The sequence below is a fragment of the Heterostelium album genome, assembly GCF_000004825.1.
Source record: "Heterostelium album PN500 unplaced genomic scaffold PPL_contig8, whole genome shotgun sequence".
In the NCBI taxonomy this organism is placed as follows: Eukaryota; Evosea; class Eumycetozoa; order Acytosteliales; family Acytosteliaceae; genus Heterostelium; species Heterostelium album.
Genome location: NW_008805085.1, coordinates 174146 through 193316, shown reverse-complemented (window position 1 = coordinate 193316; position 19171 = coordinate 174146). Strand labels below are relative to the sequence as shown.

The window sequence follows — 19171 nt, the reverse complement described above, 5'->3', positions numbered from 1 at the left end:
ATTTAATCCCGATTAAAATATTTTATTAAAATGATAGGTTAAACGGTTTAATATTTATTTTTTCAATTAGCCTAATAATATTCTTGTGATCCTTGACCAATTCTCTCTGGGTGGTGAAGGAACACCCTTTAATTTTCGATATATACCAGCACCTATCAAAAATGCACCTGATCCTACTAACGCAGCACCAGCCAGAATCCAACCTGGAGGAGTTGCAGCAATTACAAAAGCAGCACCAGTTGCACCTGCAGCTGCAGCGGTAACAACGCCAACTGAAACTCCATAAATGGTTGCTACCAATCCAACAGGGAACATGATGGCACCAAACAACAATTCATTTCCAGTGTCAACTGCTATCAGTGCAATTGAGAATATTCCTAAAGCACATGCAACTGCAAATCCAAATTTCGTAACTATATCTTTGGTTGGCTCTAAAAGTGATGAAGAAAAAATTTCAATGATAGCTTCCAAGAAACCACCAAATCCCGGATTGAGAAGCGTTCTATATGTATAGATCACAGATTTCATCTTGTAGAGGAGTTGTAATTCTGCTGATTCTCTCTCACCCTTGACTTTGTGTGATTCGATTTCATTGATCCTCTTGGTAAAGTATGGCCACATTACATTGTATACCTTATGATGGAGTTCCTTTTCTTCTTCCTCTGAAAGTCTTTTCTTGATATTCATTTGTTTTTCCATTATTTGCATATGAGTTTCACAGAGAGAAATGTGACGACTTTTCACATGATTACGACTATTCACATGATTACAACATTGAACATCTTTATCTCCAATCCAACAACATCTCGATTCCGAAATACAATCTTTGTGGAACTCTGAAAAATCAGCTGACAGTTGAACAGGGCTTTTTCCATCTGGTCTTTTCTGTAAGACAAACTTTGGATTGCCTCTCTGTTTTTCTATCTCTTCATCAAGAGTTAATTCACTATGACTAGAATCTTTGAACTTAATTAGCTCTCGGTTAAATGAATCTGAATCGTTGGCTTTCTCTTTGGTTGTCTGTAATTTTTGGTAGTAGAGAAGAGCTTCAATCGCAACAGGCAAAGTGGTAGCCAAAAATGCGGAAGATAGTTTGGAAAACTCTCCTAATGGTAGTTGTATAAATTTTTCTGATGACATATTAAAAATAATAATAATTATAAATAACTAATATGGAAAATGAATAGAAATACAATAAATATTTAAAATGTACAACTAGATGCGGTTTCTTATAAAATAAGTTTCGATGATAGGTGAAAATTTCACGTAAAAAAGTGAACTTAAATATTTAATTTTGCAAAAGTGTTATTTTTTGAGAAAAAAGAGCCTTTAGTGATAAAGAGAAATGCTCCTCATAATTTAATCAATTTCAAAGATTCAGGGAACAAAAAGAGAATTCAAGAAGATGCAGGATCAAATCTATTTGTTGGACAAATTTGCTATTGGATCTGAAGTATCATACCTATCCAATTCTAAAGATAGTGGAAATATCACAATAAATGAGATTAAAAGTTAGACCAAATGGTAGTGACCGAAGAGATGATACAGAGGGTAGGTCTATTGATAATAAAGACAGAGGTGGGAGATATGTTGATAGAGATGGTGATACAAGCGCAAACGAGGTAGAAATGAAAGATATGATAGATACAGTAGATCTGTTGATAAAAAAGTTTATAATTATTAAAATTATATTATTGTATCTGTTCTAAATATAGTGATACATGATTGAAAATATTTAATTAAAGAACATATTTTAGTCTAATATTCTTGTGATCCTTGACCAATTCTCTCTTGGTGGTGAAGGAATACCCTTTACTTTTCGATATATACCAGCACTATTCAAATATACGCCTGTTCCCACCAAAGCAGCACCAGCCAGAATCTAACCGGGAGGAGTTGAAGAAATAACAAAAGCAGCACGAGTTACGCCTGCAGCAGTTGCTGTAACAACTCCGACCGAAACACCATACATGGTTGCTACCAATCCAACAGGGAACGTGATAGCACCAAACAACAATTCATATCCAATGTCAATTGCAAACATGCGAGATAGTTTGGCCAAATCTTCAAATGATTGTCTTACTAATATATCTGATTCAGCTTCCATAATAATATTTTCAAACAAATATATATACAATGAAAGAACAAGTACCATTACTCACCGAGAAACCCTTTTTCTCGAAAAGAAATTTAATCTCTCGAAATATTAAAAATTGAAGTGGGAATTCAAGTTTCAATAAACCATTAGTTAATTATTAATAATTTTAAACTAATAAAGATCATTGAACCTTAATGATTTCTGATAGAACATATGTTTAAATACTAAACCAATATCGTCATCTTAACAAAATATTGGACAGGTTTAATGTTAGAATTATAAGAGAAAATTCGATTTGTCTTTAGATAGTTTATTAATTATTAAAGCTGCATGGATCTTAAATAATATTTTATTATTTTTATGATGATATGATTGTATCAATTCTTAATAGAGTCATACATGATTCAAATGCAGTGGTAATGATTGATTTCTTTAGTATTAAAGGTTCAATTATACCCAACCTCTCCATATCGGTTATCTCGCCTGTCCATCCATCGATACCCATTCTATTATTGATTTTGTCGCTGCTGCTGCTTGATTGTTTGTTGTCATTGTGGTTGTTTGTAAATTGTGAATGAAGGTACTCTAATTTGGCAATGGATTTAAGTGGGCTACTTGTATGACAGTTGGCAATCAGTGTCTTTGGTATAACTGTAAAGCAATCCGAAATACACAGATAGAGTTGTCGTTTCGGAGAGTGTGTATCTAATTGCTGTGCGTAGTGCTTGAGATGTACAGCTAGTGCCATCTCACAACAACCTCCACCATACACAAACTTTGGTGATGATTCAATTGCTGACTTTAAAAGATAAAGTGCATCGATCATACCAATCTCTAGATCACTTACAATATCTATTGATGGTCCTCTAAGTAATATTGTAGAATACGATGTATCTGAATTTCTATATAAATAAAAAGAATTTAATTAAATAATCATTATCATTATTATTATTATATTTATTTAACTTTAATTTTAACTTACTTTAAATAAATATAATATAATGAATCAATCTTTGTTAAAAGTGATAAACCTTCAAGTTTACCCAACATTGACTCATCAATATCTTGTTCCTATTATAATTATATTTAGTAATAAAAGTTGTTAGTTTGCTAATAAGTTAAAGTAATCTAAATTTAAACATACTGAAGTGAATAACATTGAATTTGTTAGTGTAGATAGCTTGTTTAAACATTCATTATCATTAATGTTTTGAACACAACTTATTCCCTTTTGTATAAGTAATTGTACAAGATAATCTGGTATTTCCTAAAATACAAATACTATTAGATTATATTAATATTAATTTTAGTACTATATTTACTTACATATTTAAAGAAAATAATATTAACATTTAATTGAACTAACTTTTCATATAATCTTATAATATTTGTATCTTTTCGACTTTAAATAACATAAAGAATTAATACTACACTTTAAATAGCTATATTCTTAAAAAATGAGAAGATGATACAAACTTTATGTATTGTTCAAGTTGATCAGTTGTAGATAATGTTGTTCTTGATGATGTAGAGGATGCAACTTTCAATGCTTTATATGCTATAATACAACATTTTAATATACTGTTTGATTGCTGTTGTTGTTGTTGTCTATGTTGAGGTAATATAGTTGGTATACAATTTGTATTTATAACAATTCCTTTTAAACATTCACTATTATCTATTGTATAACTTAAAGTATTTTGCTGTTGTTGTTGTTGCTGTTCATCATTATTATTAATATTATTATTTGATATTAGTTTAATGATTTCTATGTTATGTGTAACATCTATTGTATTGTTTAGTTTATCATATGAATTCCTGATGGCAGATAGTGCGATTTGAATCATATTGGTGTTCCAATAGGAGTGATGCTTTGTACCGAGTGAAACACCTGCAATCTTTAGTAGAACGTCCTCCTTACCATTTACACCCAATTGATTATCATATTGAATTGCAATGCGATCCAATACATCAATACAATATTGACTGACCTCGTATAACATCGATGATAGTGTAGTTTGATGTATAGTCATAGCAAGTGGCTGAATCGAATTCAATATCTGACAACATAATAACACAACTGATGTTGTACCATCTCCAACTGTTAAAACAATATCAAATCAAATTAATTAGATTGGTTAGCTATTGGTTATTTATGTGATTACATTACCATCTCGATCCTGTGATAATGCAATATCAACCAAGATAGAAGCAGCAGGATGTTTTACTCTTATATTCTTTAATATAGATGCACCGTCACTTGTGATCAATGATTGTCCTTTTTCATCTGGAATCGTTCAAAATATGATTATTGATAGATCAGTAATATAACAACTAGTATCTATATATTTGATCATAACATACTAATTATAAGTTTACTCATACTCCTTGGTCCCAATGAAGAACTTAAGATTCTTTCAATTGATAAAACAGCAATCACAGATGATTGTAATGCATTTACATTTTGTTGGTGATCATGTCTATCGTTTCTGTTATTAATTTGTGTATTACTTATTATTGTTACATTATTCTTAAATAGAGATAGTGAACTTGAAGATGTAATCATTGCAATATGTAATATACGATATGAAAAAAAAAAATAAAAATAAAAAATTATTTTATGATATTTTTAAGATTTACTTTCAATCAAATCAAATATCTTTGATCTTTATTTATTCCATATTCCTTAATATGTTTCCAAATAATAACGATCACAATCTGGTAAAAAAAAATCTAAACAACCACTTTTATTGAACTTATTTGTATCTCGATACAAAAATGATCGAAATCATCACTATATTTGGATTTTTTCAGTGAAATTGTGTGGAGATAAAAATCGAGAGACGCTTTAACATTTTTCGTGACAATCAGATCATTTTGTGTTTTTACAGATTCTTTGATCAAAACAAAAATCAAGGAACCTTTTGTTTTTTATTTTTTTTTGATAGGATAGAACAGACTAATTTTTTTTTTGTATTTTTTAAAAGTATTGTCAAACTTGTAATACATATATATAGTAAAAAAGATAAACAAATAAATGCCAGCAGGTCAATTCATCAAAGATTTCCAAGCTTGGAGAATAGAGCAGATCAAAGCGACACCTGGAACAAATGTTGCTTTAGATAAGCTGACTCCTCAGAGTTTTATGAAGCTCACTACTTTTACTAAAGATGTCGATGTAGTAAAGGATAAGTCAGACGAGTATCTAATGTCAATTCTGAACTACTATCAGAGTCCATTGGGTTTAAAGGCAATGGGTATCACAGAGAAAGTCGTTCCTCTGCCAGAAGTGTTGGACGCCGTGGAAGGTAACGATCCAAATTTGGCAAAGACCTTCTTCACACAATATTCCAAGTTGTTCTTACTCCAGATGTTTTGCAACGAGAAGAAAGACACTCGTTTCCCTACAAAGATCAGTGGTGATGTAGTCGAAGATGAAATGAAGAAGCTTGGCGGAGACACCTATTTGAGTGTGGTAACCATGAAGCTCTACTTCCTAGCACTCAAGAAATTAGTACCTGCATTCCTACCGTACATTTTGAATGCTGACCAATTCGTTCCAAAGCTAAAGACCTACCTCGAGGACCCAGATTTTGTCAACAGTTTTGTTAGTGCTGGCTTCACAGAACAAAAGACTGATGTTAACAAGAATGATCCTATGGACACTCAGCAATTGAATGATTTGAAATCCAAGCTTGACATGTTGGATCCAACCTATGGACTTTCATCTAATATTCTCGGTTTGTTATACAATACCACTTTGGCTCAGTATGCATCACAATCTGTGAAAGAAACACCACTCACCACTCAAATCTATCAAAATACAGTTCAGTACTTTATCACTGAGATTGACAAGGCACCACAACATGAATTCTATCAAACTGTTCAAAATTTAAAGTCACTCTATGCAGGCAATCTTGTTACGTTGTATCAAAAGATGTCTCAAGCATTTTTCTATGTAGTAATGGAAGATGTTAGAATATTGGGTGGCATCACAGATAAGCATATGTATACAGTTGACAGTGTGACATATCTCGAGAAAATGGGCGTCGGTTCTGGTGGACCTCCAGCCTACAAGAATCTACTCAACGATAGAAACTTTTATAGAATGGCCAATGGTTTGATGCTTGGTTGTCAACTCTTTGCAATCGGTTACGGTATGAAGAACTATGAGAAATTGGAAACCTACCAAAAAGCTCTATTTTGGACTTGTGGCGGATTGACAATTTTGGATCTTGTCAATGTGGTATCTGACGCTGTCTCCAACTCCAATATTTTCATTTTCATTGGTAAAAAGATAGCTACATTTTGCGAAGAGAGTACATCAAAACTTTCCAAACTACTCACTAATATGACCAAGTATATTGGTAAAGGATTCCAAAAAATTGCAAAGTTTGTTTCACCAGTACTGGTTCTTGTATCTATTGGATTTTCTATTTACGATTGTGTACAATCGGCCAAAGAAGGTGACTGGGCAACATTTGGACTGTCATTATTGGAGGTTGCTGCTGGTGCTGCACTCTTTATCATTAAAGTGGCAGTCACCGCAAGTTGGGCTGGGCCCGCCGCACTGATTATTACGTCAGTTTTGGTTTGTCTATCGATAGCTAAGATGTTGGTGCCATTCATCAAAGAGATCATAGATGCAGTTAAAGAGATTGAAGAAGGTACACCACAATATCAGTTTATTGAATCGGTAGATGCATGTTACAGATACGATGAAAACCATTACTTTGCATTGTTCTGGAAGACAAACTATAAATTCAGTTCAGCAGACGGAAAGAAACTACTTGATGATCTTAGAAAAAGATTACCTGCCGAAGATCAACAAAACCTCAAAGAATATGAAGCCTATCAAAGTTGGAAACAAACTGCCGTTAAATAATAAAGATTACATACAATTATTAATATTAATATGAATAATACTTTTTGTTTGGTTTTTTTGATTGTAACAATTCGGTTTCTTCTAATTATTTAAAATATTAAAACTTTTGAATATTAAAAATCATGATAATTAAATAAAAGTGGTATAAATACCTATCTACATATCTATGGTCTATAAAGAATAAATTAATAAAATTGGGTAAAAATATTAAAATTTATCTTTGACATATGTATAACTATCATTAAATTTGTAATAATTTGTAAATATTATATTTTTTGATTAATTGATTTAATGATGTTTATGTAAACTAATAGTTGGTTTTTAAATGATTGTTCATTTGTTATTTTAAAATAACTGAGATTTAAAAATAAACTTTAGCCTGTTGAACTCAAACTTAATTAATAAATGAATAAAGTACACTCTGCTCTACAAAGTAATATTGTTTTGAAGATGTTTTATATTTACGTCAACCTACATAATATCTCGACAAGATATCTGCAAAAATTTAATTAACACCTATGTTTTCGGGCTAAACTTTTTTTTTTTTTTAAAAATGCCTTTTGATTTGTTAAAAAATAAAACTATAATAATAAAATGAATTTATATCTTACTATTAATATCAACTAATATTTTTTTTTCAATTTTTTTCATTTTTTAAACTTAATAATTCCATTACTTTAAGACTCTCTTTCTTTAATTATTGCATCTATTTATTTATATTTATAATCATTTGTTGTTTTTTTTTTTTTCTTTTTTAGTTTCTATTTTTATATTAATCTATCTAAATCATAAATATATTTTTAGATTTATAGTTTATTATGTTATCATTTAAAGATATTCAAGATAAGTTTCCAAAGGCATGGTTAAAGAAACCAAATGAAATCGATATCCTTCAAGATCTGTTTGATGATTTTGCAAAGCTTGGTGTGTGGTCTCACGAGAAGCCTGAGCATCATGCACTGAATCGTAAGCTCACTCCATTCTCCAACTACATATGGCCGCACCTCAATAAAGAGGATTTGGTGTTGGCTGCTGAATTCAACAATCTATCGATGCTCTTTGACGAATGCATTGAGAGTGTCGATATGGAGATGGCCAAGACTATAACAGAGAGATTCACCAACATCTTTTACATGGAGAAACTAGAAGATAATCACAACGCTCTTGAGAATCTAGCTTTTGTAGTTTGTAAACGAATCAGAGATAGAGCTGGAACCAGAATCGATCTATTCAATCTGTTAAAGGGTTCAGTTATTGATTATTTTGATTCGATCATTCCATTTAAGAATATAAAGGTATACATCTCACAAGCATTCAATATCTAGATTGAAATCACTGACTTACTTATTATTATTTGATAATGACTTCTTCTAATATTAGAATTTAGAAGGAGAACCAGAAATGGAATTATTCTATTTCCTGCGTAGAAATAATATTGGTTTGATAGCAGTTGCCAATATGACCCTTTTATTGACTGTTCGTAATTTGAATATCGCTATATTCTTGGATCCAATATGGGTGAAGCTGTTGGAATCGATCAGTATCATTTGTTCGCTGTACAACGATTTGTTCTCCTATGAGAAAGAAGTCAAAGAGAAAGATATAAAGATGAATTCATTCCACTTTCTTCAGGTAAAGATGAATATGACATTGGAGGAATGCTTCAGCTACTTTGTAGTGGAGATTGAGAAATGGCTGAACAAATATCTGGAACTGGAGAGACTCGTCATTGAAACCTATATTCAAACATTCAACGATCAAGACAAACAAGAGATCAATGAAATCTTCGACCATCTACACGATATTCTCAATGCACTTCTCACTTGGCCGCTACAATCAGAGAGATATCAATCACCCGATTCAATCTTTAAAGAACTAAGAAAGGAACCAACCAACAATCATTCTGAATAACTTTATAATAAAATGTATATGATAAATGATAAATAAATGCAATGTAATATAATTATTTAATCTATATATATCTCTTTGATTTTCATTTCAATAAGAAATAATTAAATATTTGTTGATTCTTTCCAAAGGATGATTAATAATAATAATAATAATAATAATAATAATAATAATAGTAGTTAGTTATTAATAACTTTTAAAAGATTATACAAATAAAATAAATTGAATTTACATTCGACAGTCCTTCCAGATGACTGTGAAGATTATATAATTTATTATGTATATTACAATGATTAATGTGGCTGTTGTTTGATATTAAACAATGACTAATACTATATCGGTTTACTATTTCATGACATAAATCGATGTCTTGATGTATTACATTTATACTTTTATCTTATATTATTAAATACTATTTATAAATATATTGCTACGCGCCTTCTGCTCCGGTATTCACACGGTGGTGGTCGCCATTATTGTTATTGTTTTGTATTACCTCGAAATGCTCGTTGTAATATACCGGTAGGCTATTCTCTTCGGCATCAATGATATGAGACTGTTTGATTCTTATACACTTGCCTCTGTTGACCTGTCGATTTTTAAGGATAATAAGATAGCGTCCATTTTCAACGATGAACACCGATACAAATGATTCATCACTGTGCACCATGTATGTCTTTGCCGTATTGTTACCTCCGACGGTGCCATGCTGGGCTTTTTTCTCTATATGATCTGGGAACTCTTCGTGTGCTTCCCTCGATCTAATGAGAAACCGTACGACCCGATTGGTGGTGTTCAGTATTTGGACTCCCTTTCCTTCACCATCAACTATAGTAGGTTCGATAATCACTGCAGGTTGTAAATTCGCCATTTTTCTTCTTTTCCTCTATCTACTTTACTTTTAAATTAACAATATTACAACATAATTAAAAAATATTAATAGAGTTGTGATTTTCTGATTGGGTTGGCACCTAAACCCTTCAAGAAAATTTTTTATTTGGACCCAAAAATCAAAATTGATTTTGCAAATATCCAATTTATTGAATTTAAACAATCAGTATCTCGATGTTATTGTTTAGTATTACCTCAAGGAAAAGCTAGTTGTTTTAATGGCAGATTGTTCACTTAACAATTATTATTGGTCAATAATATCAGACTGTTTGATTCTCAGAAGATGACCAATCGATTTGATTTCATGAAGACTGACCTCGAATGTTTAAAAAACAACTGCTGGATATAATCAATTGGTTAATTCAATATATATTATTCTTCCAAACAAATAATTAAAGACAAGAGGATAATGTAATATATTTTTTTTTTAACTTTTTTTTTTGGTTGTATTTTTTTATTTATTTTATTTTTACTTCCAACTTTAAAGTTAAGGGGCATTAGACTGAAACATGTGGATTAGTTGGGTGTAGAGAATTGACGCCTGTTAATGATCGTTGGACGTTTAGTTGGATTCCTTCTTCTCAGCGAGGATTTCAGAGAACTTTTGGTATGGGGTCTTCTCGAGTGGGGTAACCTTCCAGAGATCTGGGGTGAGGTAAGCGTAGGTCTTGGTGATGGCAGCAAAGGTGGCCAAGACAAAGTTACCCATGGTTCTGGTCTTACCTCTTGAGGAGGTGTAGACGTCCTCAATACCGGCGTATTGGAGGAGCTTCTTTGGAACACGAGCAGCTACGATACCGGTACCACGTGGAGCTGGTACGAGACGGAGAGCGACGGAACCACATTTACCGGTGACCTTGGTTGGGACGGTGTGTGGAGCTCCGAGCTTGGATCCCCAGTAACCACGACGGACTGGGATGACAGAGAGCTTGGCGGCAACGATAGCACCAGAGATGGCAGTGGCAACTTCCTTAGCACACTTGACACCGAGACCGACGTGACCGTTGGCATCACCGACAACGACGAAAGCCTTGAAACGGGTACGTTGACCGGCACGGGTTTGCTTTTGGACTGGCATGATCTTCATGACCTCATCCTTGAGTGACAAGAACTTGTCAATGATTTGATGTTCCTTGATTGGGAGGGAGAACAAGTAGATCTCGTGGATTGACTTGATCAAACCTTGAGCGACAAGACGACCGAGCTTGGTAACTGGGGTCCACTTCTCGTTGTCACCACCACGACGTTGTCCACCACGTTGGGGTCCACCTCTACCACCACGTTGACCTCCACGTTGGGGTCCACCTCCACGTTGTTGTCTGTCTCCACCTGGACGTCTTTGATCGGCTGCGTTAGTAGTTTCAGCCATTGCTATAGATTGATTATAGTATATGAATAGTAGTGATTTATACTTGATTAGATTACTGATTCTCTCTTGTTTTCTTAGAACTATGTGTTTCAATCAACAATCTAACTTGGTTGATGATTCCTGTTGTTGTTTATATATTACTTACATCTTCTTTCTTAGTTATCTAATTATTGATTTACTAGGAATATCTGCTGGTAGAAACAATCAGTGTTGGCTTTCAAACATGCTCGGGCTGCGCAGTGAGCACCAGCAACCACTAGGTCGTTCCGGCTGCACTCTCAAAAATTTTATTTTTTTTTAATTTAAATTTGAGTTTTTAAAGAATTTTTTGAGATGTCATTCGAACTACATTTTTCAAGAATTAAAAATTTTGTTGAGAGCAGAGATGGTGAGTGTAAAAAATTAAAATTTAAAAAAGAGTGAAGTTACACAACCCACTCTGTGAATCAAACCTTTCTTTTTTTTATTAAATTAATCAACTTAATATTTTTTTTTTATTAAATTTTATTTGTTTATAACATACATTTTTATTTCTCTATTTTTAATTATATACTACACATACCAATCAGAAAAGATGTCAATGATTGATTTTGATAAGATTTCAACAGGTTTAAATCGTACCTATGAAAGTGATATATTACAGGAATTGGATATGGTAGATACTCAACATTTTGAGATGCCAGCTTGTAAAGTAATATTAAAAACAATTATAGATATAGATAGATAAATAGTTTGTGATTTTAATTAATTATTGTGTTTATATTATTATTATTATTATTATTTAGCCAGGAGATTTCTTGGAACAAGTATGGGATCATCCAAATGCACCAAAACCAATTGAAATGGCACACGGTACAACTACATTGGCATTCCAATATGCAGGTGGTGTTATTGTAGCAGTAGATTCAAAGTCAACTCAAGGTTCTTATGTAGCATCTAGAACCGTAAAGAAGGTAATTGAGATTACACCATACTTGCTAGGTACAATGGCTGGTGGTGCTGCCGATTGCTCCTACTGGGAACGTGAGCTCGGTCGTCAATGTAGATTATTCGAACTTAGAAACAAAGAGATGATTTCAGTTGCCGCTGCATCAAAGATTCTCGCTAATATTGTATACGGATATAAAGGTTACGGTTTATCAATGGTAAGTAAACTTTTTAACAATATTAAGTAGACTTTTTAGAATTTAACAACTAATATATATATATGTTAATATTAAATGCACTGTAGGGTACAATGGTTACTGGATGGGATAAAACTGGACCATGTTTATATTATGTAGATAGTGAAGGTACTAGATTGAAAGGATTGAGATTCGCAGTTGGATCAGGTTCCACCTATGCATATGGTGTTCTCGATTCTGGATTCGATTGGAATATGACCGATGAGCAAGCCTGTGAATTGGGTCGTCGTTCTGTATATCATGCCACACATCGTGATGCAATGAGTGGTGGTTTTATCAATGTTTATCATGTACAAAAGGATGGATGGAAGAAGATCTCATCAGACGACTGTTTCCAATTATATCAAAAGTATTACAATGTCAAGGCTACTGGTGTTGACCCAAACAACAACAATAACAACTAAACTAAGCTAAACTAAACTAAACTAACTAAAAAACAATAATATGACAACAACACCCTCTTATTATTATTATTATTATCATCATTTTAATATAAATCATTCACTATGTAATTACAAATAATATATTATAGTTTTTGAGAATCGATTTAAATAATTACTCAATACATTCTTCTCTCTCTATTTTTTTTTTGTATAAAAATTAATCAATCAGCTAATCAATCAAACAAATATAAAACAAATAAAAATATAAATCAAAAAAAAAAAGCTTAATTATGTTTTTGTTTAATTTAATTTATTTTTTTTATATTAAATTTTTTTTAAAAAATTATATTATTATATATTATTGTCGATCGGTCAATATCTTATGTTGACCAATTAAAATCTTTATTCAAAAGTTTGAAAAGCTTCTCGTTGTGTGGTTTAAAGTAATCAACTAAAAGTTGTCTTGTTTCTGGATTCATTTGTGTGTGTGATCCTGCATTCTTTGGTGTGAATTCACCATAATCAAATGCTGGTAAACCTAAAAATATTTCTAAATCTCTCAAAACTATAAGTTTATAATATGATAATATAATAGGTAATGAAATTGATTGAGTTAGTAATCCATATTATTATAATAAAGTCTAAAATATATAATTACCTTTCTCTGGATAACTTTGAATATCTTCATATCTAATAAATAAAAATTGATCCATTGGGAAATAAGATAACCAATGATACAATTGTTCATAGTACAAACTCTTGGCGATCATACCAAACGATGGATGTCCAGATGTGTGCATAATACCTCCGGTTTGGAAGCACTTGTCGCATTTGGCGCAATCCTTGTAGAATGTCCAGTTCTTGTAGGCGTGGTTGATGTAGAATGGGTTCTGCAAGTCAAATTCGTCGGCTGGACGGTTGGATTTCTTGAATTCCTCTTGTTGCTCTTTGAATTTCTCTTGACCACGAACGCATGTCTCGATGACATCGATCTCTTCCCGAACCATTGTCTCGAAATCGGCTGGATCAGTGATCTTTGGTGCTGACTCACGATTCTTGGAGATCCACTGGAGTGAGAAATGGTATTGTGAGAAGACACGATCGACTGGATCACGCAACATCATGATCATCTTGACATTTCTGAGGGTGGCAAACATACGAGCGGCAGTGAATGGGTTGTTCACATAGAATGGAGTTGCCTCACCAATGAGCTTTGGTTGCTCTGCTGTCAGAGTCTCAAAGTGGTCGGCGTAGAACTCGATTCCCTTGGAGTTGTAGAAGCTGTTGAAATACCAAATCTCCTTCTTGGTGTGCTTGGCAACCAGTGGATGACGTTGGATGTAGTAGTCGAGGAAGGTAGTTCCAGCCTTCATCGCTCCGATGATAATGAAATTCGGAAGACAGAGTGTCTTGCCGTCGAGTGGGAAACAGGTGTTTGGAATGTTGGCACGCGATTGCTTCTGACGTGCCAGCAACTCCTGGGCGATATCTTCGTAATCCTCTGGCGCCATATAGTCTTTCTTCTTTGGCATGCCATCGTTTACAACCAATCCATTTCCGGTTGCACTACCGGACGATCCAATATTACTCAGCTTTCTGTTGACGTCGCGAAGTGATTCCTCGATTTTCGATTGATAGTGTTTCTGTTGTTCCAATACTTCGTGTAGTTGTGGACAACTCTGATTATCTGTACTGTTGGTTGTCACATAGATCTGGAAAGCAATGACTGCCATAAAAGAAAAAAGTAAAACGTATAAAATTTGTTTTTTCTCTATCATGATTGATTTTCGATCGAAATTAATCTAGATATCTAAAATATAAAAAAAAAAAAAAAAATAGAAAAAAAAAATATATACAAAAAAGATAATAGCTTGATTGATTAAAATATTATTTATTAATATCAATAAAAAAAATAATAATAATAAAAATAAACTTAATCAATCTTGATAGTTTAGATAAAACGGAATTGGAAAATGAATTTGCAAGCTGGACTTTCTCAACAAAAAAATAATAAAGGATATTAATAATTTGTTTAAAAAAAAAAAAATTAAAAAAATCATAATAAAAATACAAAAAACCAAAGGAAAAAAACAATGGAGATGAATACGTGAGAGCAGATGATGTCGACGATAAACGTTTGTTTTTGCAAGTCGGTTGGATTTTTGTGAGTCTTGTCAAACACAAAAAAAAAATTTTGTTTTAAGATTTTTTCAACAACACTTTTTTGACTGAAAAATCCTTGGAAAGATTCATGGTAAAATAAAAGAAAACACGTATAATAATAAAAAATTGTTGTTGAACAACGAAGAAAACTAAATCATTTGTGTATTGATACTGTTGTTATTATTGGGCTGACATTTGGTGACAGGCCAGGTTGGTATCGGATGTTATCAATTTTTATTTATTTACCAGGTCCTGTTAAACAAAATAAAATGAAATGAATGGAATTGGGAACTGAATTGAACAGCTTTTATCAACAATTTTGTTGAAAATTAATAAATAAATAGTAAAAAAAAAAGGAAATTGTTGATATTTTTTTTTTGAAAACTATCTATTTATACTTAGTATTATACTAAAATTAAATTTTTATTTTCTACAATTTCTTCACCTCTTGTAAATCCTAAAACTTGATTGATCTTTCCAGAGTGTGTTCCAATGAGTTTCGATATTTCCTCGCTGCTGTAGTTGGTGATACCTCTGGAGATCTCTTGATTGTTGGTGTCCAATATGGAGATGAGTGAATCGCATTCGAATGATCCAACCACCCTGATGATTCCGATGGCCAACAATGATTTGGCGCGCTGACTAATTGCTTGTACTGCGCCGCTATCGATTACGATCGAACCTTTTGGCTCGGTAAAGTATTTCTTTTGAAGCATCAATGTCTCTGCTGCAATATCTTGTGCAGCAGACAGTGTAATCGCAGAGATCGCTGTTTCGTCGCCAGAGGTCGACGAGTCGTCATGTGAGGCGTTGTTGGTTTGCGCGCCATTGTCTGCCAGTAGCCTGCTGGCGACGTGACCCTCGTGCGAATGTGAAATGTTATGAAGTTTCATGAGTTCCAGTACTTTCGATTCGAGATCGAAAACGTGATCGTCGACAACCTCCATCTTTCGTAAGCTGGCGGCAAGCTTCAATAGGTAGTCCAAGTTTCTTCCGCTTGGTCCCACCGACTTGAAGATCTGTAGTGCAATATTATCGATCGTATCGGCACCCAAATACTCGTTATTATCGTTGGATGCTAAATATAACAATGCTTTTCCATGTGGAGTGTCTTTTCCGTTGACATAGACATCGGTTTCTATTCTCTCGTATCCACCTTTCTCTCTGTAGTCTAGATTCTTTAAAATGATCTCTGCTTCTTCGTCGGGAATACAATAAACAGTACCCCATGTAATCCAATCGTCCTCTATATAATCCTTTGGTTTTTGAATCAATGTTACAACTCTACCAGGTGCTTCCTATTATTATGAATCAATATTGAATTAGTAATCATATCCAATTCCAAATAAAACTGTTTTGTTTTTTTTCTTTTAACTTACAGGAGTTCCTCTGTGATCCGTACTTCCTTGGTAGAACATTCTTTTATATCCTTTAATATAAGCATTGAATTTTCTTACATATGGAAATCCCTATTAAATGATAAAACGAAAAAAATGTCAACAAACCTAATGACAATAAAAGTTTGATTTAGAATGATTGTGGATTACTTACAGGTCTCCATAGGATACTTCCATAGCCAAATAAACAAACTAATAAATCTTCACACATTATATTATAATTAAATTAATTACTATATTGGTATGATCGCGCTTTTATTATTATTATAGTTATTATTATTTATAGTTTATATAAGTTCGAGAAAGTAAATTTACAATATTAATAAATTAAAAAAAAAAGAAAAAGAAAATTAGAAAAAAAAAGGAATATGAAAAAAAGATAGTATTATTATTATGTTTGATAATTGAAATTGAATTGAATGAAATGTAATGTTGTAGTGTTATAGATTAATTAAATAATAGTAGTATTGACAATAATGATAAAAGTGTAAATGTACAGATAAAAAAAAACTCAGTTTTGTGTTAGGTTGTGTTGTTGTTATTTATAACAATATAATTTTTGACGTTAATTAACTATCTTGTATTTTTTTTTTTATTTTTTTTAATAAATTAATTAAAATTTTTTTTGAAAAAAAGTATACTTGATATTTGTTTTTATTTTTTCAGATAATCTTGATATCAAGTTTAAATATATATGATATTATTATTATTATTAATAATTAGCAATTGTTTTGATAATAAAATAGTTTGGTGGTTTTTAAGAGCATGCTTTATCAATCTTAATGAACATAGTAAAAATCAATTGTTTTTGGGAATTTTTGATTATTTGATTCGGAACAAGTTGGAATCTTATTTTGTGCTTCGATGATGGTTGTCAGAAAAGTAATTAGAATGTTTTTTTATTTTTATTTTTTTTCTGATGAAGCAAATCTTATTTATTCTCGTTCTGGTAAAAACTAATTAAAAAAAAAATCAAGATAAACTTCATTAAAGACTCTATAAATAATATCATTAGCCCAACTTTGAAAAGTTAACTAACTTTTTCGCTTATCTTTCTTTCGATAATCGAATATCAATGTTTGAGAGCGAATCGATTGATACTTCCTATGAAAGTTTTAACAGTAAAACGATTCCGAATCATGATTATTATTTAATTTATGTCGTTCATCTTCTCGATTCTCAGGGAAGTACATGTTTTATATTAAAAGCAATGATTTTAAAGATAGATATTTGATGGTGTTGTGTTTTCAAAGTTCGGGTATGTATTTATTGAAAGATCTCAGTTCAAATCTATAATTCAACGTTTACTAGTAGTATGTTTGTACTCTTACTCTTGTGGCTACATTGTTTGTCTTCTCATCAGTCGGAGTGTATGGTGAGCTGTCATTTAATGGAAGTTTGGACTCATTGGTAAAACTGTTTGGTTTGACATTATTAATACTATTTAAAATGATCCTCTATTAAAAGTTAAAGAGTTCAGGAGTCTCAACAAAAATATATAATGCACGCACATGTTAATGAATTCATTATAATCAAATGGAAAAACAAACAAGAGCAAAAGTAGGAATTCTTTGAGAAACATTGCAAATGTTATTTTATTTTTGTTCAAAGTAGATTCAATCTACTTTGATCTCGGATGATTCTTTCCATTGACAGAAATTACATTGTCTAGAGTCTGAACCTTGTGGTAGATAGAGATAGCCTGAGCATTTGACTCGTGGATTCCTACAGATGAATGATCGTACGATGTTCTCAATGTCCGGGTTCGTCTGAGTACATCTGATACAGACGCAGTCAAAGAGGTAGTTGTTCTTTAGGTGATCTTTACGTTCGTGTGAGCCATTTGTAATGTTGAGATAGGATATACAGATCTCTTCGTTCGGTTCAATGTCGCGAATTGCAATGATATCGATTGATCGACCACGTTGTACACGTGCAGCATTTGGATAGCAGCTATGATTGAACAACGATGCCTCCAAGTAGATCGCCAAACCAAAACACTCCTCGTAGTTCTTCCACAAACCAAAACAATTACGTGTAGACATTGTCAGTAGCTCCAAGATATCGGATTCTTCCACCTCGTAGTTAACATTTGAAAATGCTTTCTTTACGATGCCAGTCATTCTTCTTATCAATTTCTTATCATCTTTATTAACAATATTATCGAAACCACCAACCAAAACTGACATTCTATCTTTAATAATTGTATTGCTATTACTGTTACTATTGTTTTCATTGTTATTATTATTGTTGTTGTTATTATTATTTACAAGTTTAATATATGGTGTAAGTGATAGATAGTTGATGATCATGTTGAGCTCTGTGATGTGATGAAATGCAAGACCAGCGGGTTGTTGTAGATTTCTTAGTATTAGGCATTCTAGAGTTGTATGATAGTGTTGGTGTGGTGATGTTATATCGATGAACCGGTTTGATTCGTTTCGTTGTGAGTGATGACCTTGTTGATAGCATCGCTGAGAACAATAGAAAACCTTATCACATCCAGTACAAGCTATATATTGTTTCTGTTTATTGTTGGCCAGTTGCTTTCTCGTCTCCAAATAAGCGAAACAAACCGAACAGACTTGTTTCACCAGATAAGGTTCAAATGCAAAACAATAGGGATGTTCAACAGTAAAGATTACTTCATTCCTCTTTTTTGCATCTTTAGAAAGAATATATCTACCTTTATCCACACTACTAACCAACTCTATACTACTTTCAGATTCTATAAATTTATAATCCATTCTTTTCAAAAATATTTAAAAATCTAAAAATAAATAATAATAAAAAATAAATATAGATCTAAAGGTATTTTTAATCTTAGATCAAAGCAATCAAAAAAAAAAAAAAAAAAAAAAATTTGGTTTAAAAATGATCAATTTTTGTGTGT

General features: G+C 32.2%; 10 protein-coding genes across 10 annotated transcripts; 3 read left to right on the top strand and 7 right to left on the bottom strand.

Moving 5' to 3' along the window:
• Positions 1–66: 66 nt before the first annotated feature.
• Positions 67–1140, bottom strand: PPL_03722 (phage holin family protein; the record flags this gene model as incomplete). The annotated part of the gene is made up of 1 exon (XM_020574647.1): positions 67–1140. The coding sequence occupies one exon, from the start codon at positions 1138–1140 to the stop codon at positions 67–69; it is 1074 nt and encodes a 357-aa protein (XP_020435061.1).
• Positions 1141–1882: 742 nt separating this feature from the next.
• On the bottom strand, positions 1883–2107 carry PPL_03721 (uncharacterized protein; the record flags this gene model as incomplete). The annotated part of the gene is made up of 1 exon (XM_020574646.1): positions 1883–2107. One exon carries the CDS (start codon positions 2105–2107, stop codon positions 1883–1885), a length of 225 nt encoding a protein of 74 aa, XP_020435060.1.
• A 349-nt stretch (positions 2108–2456) lies between these two features.
• On the bottom strand, positions 2457–4664 carry PPL_03720 (TCP-1/cpn60 chaperonin family protein; the record flags this gene model as incomplete). The annotated part of the gene is made up of 7 exons (XM_020574645.1): positions 2457–3000; positions 3081–3169; positions 3243–3365; positions 3425–3500; positions 3575–4199; positions 4269–4385; positions 4463–4664. 7 exons carry the CDS (start codon positions 4662–4664, stop codon positions 2457–2459), a joined length of 1776 nt encoding a protein of 591 aa, XP_020435059.1.
• A 471-nt stretch (positions 4665–5135) lies between these two features.
• PPL_03719 (uncharacterized protein) lies at positions 5136–6983 on the top strand (the record flags this gene model as incomplete). The annotated part of the gene is made up of 1 exon (XM_020574644.1): positions 5136–6983. The coding sequence occupies one exon, from the start codon at positions 5136–5138 to the stop codon at positions 6981–6983; it is 1848 nt and encodes a 615-aa protein (XP_020435058.1).
• A 405-nt stretch (positions 6984–7388) lies between these two features.
• On the top strand, positions 7389–8894 carry PPL_03718 (uncharacterized protein; the record flags this gene model as incomplete). Its single annotated transcript, XM_020574643.1, has 4 exons — positions 7389–7416; positions 7818–8278; positions 8364–8615; positions 8703–8894. The coding sequence occupies 4 exons, from the start codon at positions 7389–7391 to the stop codon at positions 8892–8894; spliced, it is 933 nt and encodes a 310-aa protein (XP_020435057.1).
• A 427-nt stretch (positions 8895–9321) lies between these two features.
• PPL_03717 (uncharacterized protein) lies at positions 9322–9762 on the bottom strand (the record flags this gene model as incomplete). The annotated part of the gene is made up of 1 exon (XM_020574642.1): positions 9322–9762. One exon carries the CDS (start codon positions 9760–9762, stop codon positions 9322–9324), a length of 441 nt encoding a protein of 146 aa, XP_020435056.1.
• Positions 9763–10344: 582 nt separating this feature from the next.
• rps2 (40S ribosomal protein S2) lies at positions 10345–11151 on the bottom strand (the record flags this gene model as incomplete). The annotated part of the gene is made up of 1 exon (XM_020574641.1): positions 10345–11151. One exon carries the CDS (start codon positions 11149–11151, stop codon positions 10345–10347), a length of 807 nt encoding a protein of 268 aa, XP_020435055.1.
• Positions 11152–11725: 574 nt separating this feature from the next.
• On the top strand, positions 11726–12739 carry psmB5 (proteasome subunit beta type 5; the record flags this gene model as incomplete). Its single annotated transcript, XM_020574640.1, has 3 exons — positions 11726–11842; positions 11937–12296; positions 12383–12739. The coding sequence occupies 3 exons, from the start codon at positions 11726–11728 to the stop codon at positions 12737–12739; spliced, it is 834 nt and encodes a 277-aa protein (XP_020435054.1).
• Positions 12740–13098: 359 nt separating this feature from the next.
• Positions 13099–16489, bottom strand: PPL_03714 (sulfotransferase; the record flags this gene model as incomplete). The annotated part of the gene is made up of 5 exons (XM_020574639.1): positions 13099–13283; positions 13377–14520; positions 15292–16179; positions 16261–16350; positions 16433–16489. 5 exons carry the CDS (start codon positions 16487–16489, stop codon positions 13099–13101), a joined length of 2364 nt encoding a protein of 787 aa, XP_020435053.1.
• Positions 16490–17213: 724 nt separating this feature from the next.
• PPL_03713 (SET domain-containing protein) lies at positions 17214–19025 on the bottom strand (the record flags this gene model as incomplete). Its single annotated transcript, XM_020574638.1, has 3 exons — positions 17214–17234; positions 17610–17735; positions 17904–19025. The coding sequence occupies 3 exons, from the start codon at positions 19023–19025 to the stop codon at positions 17214–17216; spliced, it is 1269 nt and encodes a 422-aa protein (XP_020435052.1).
• Positions 19026–19171: the final 146 nt, after the last annotated feature.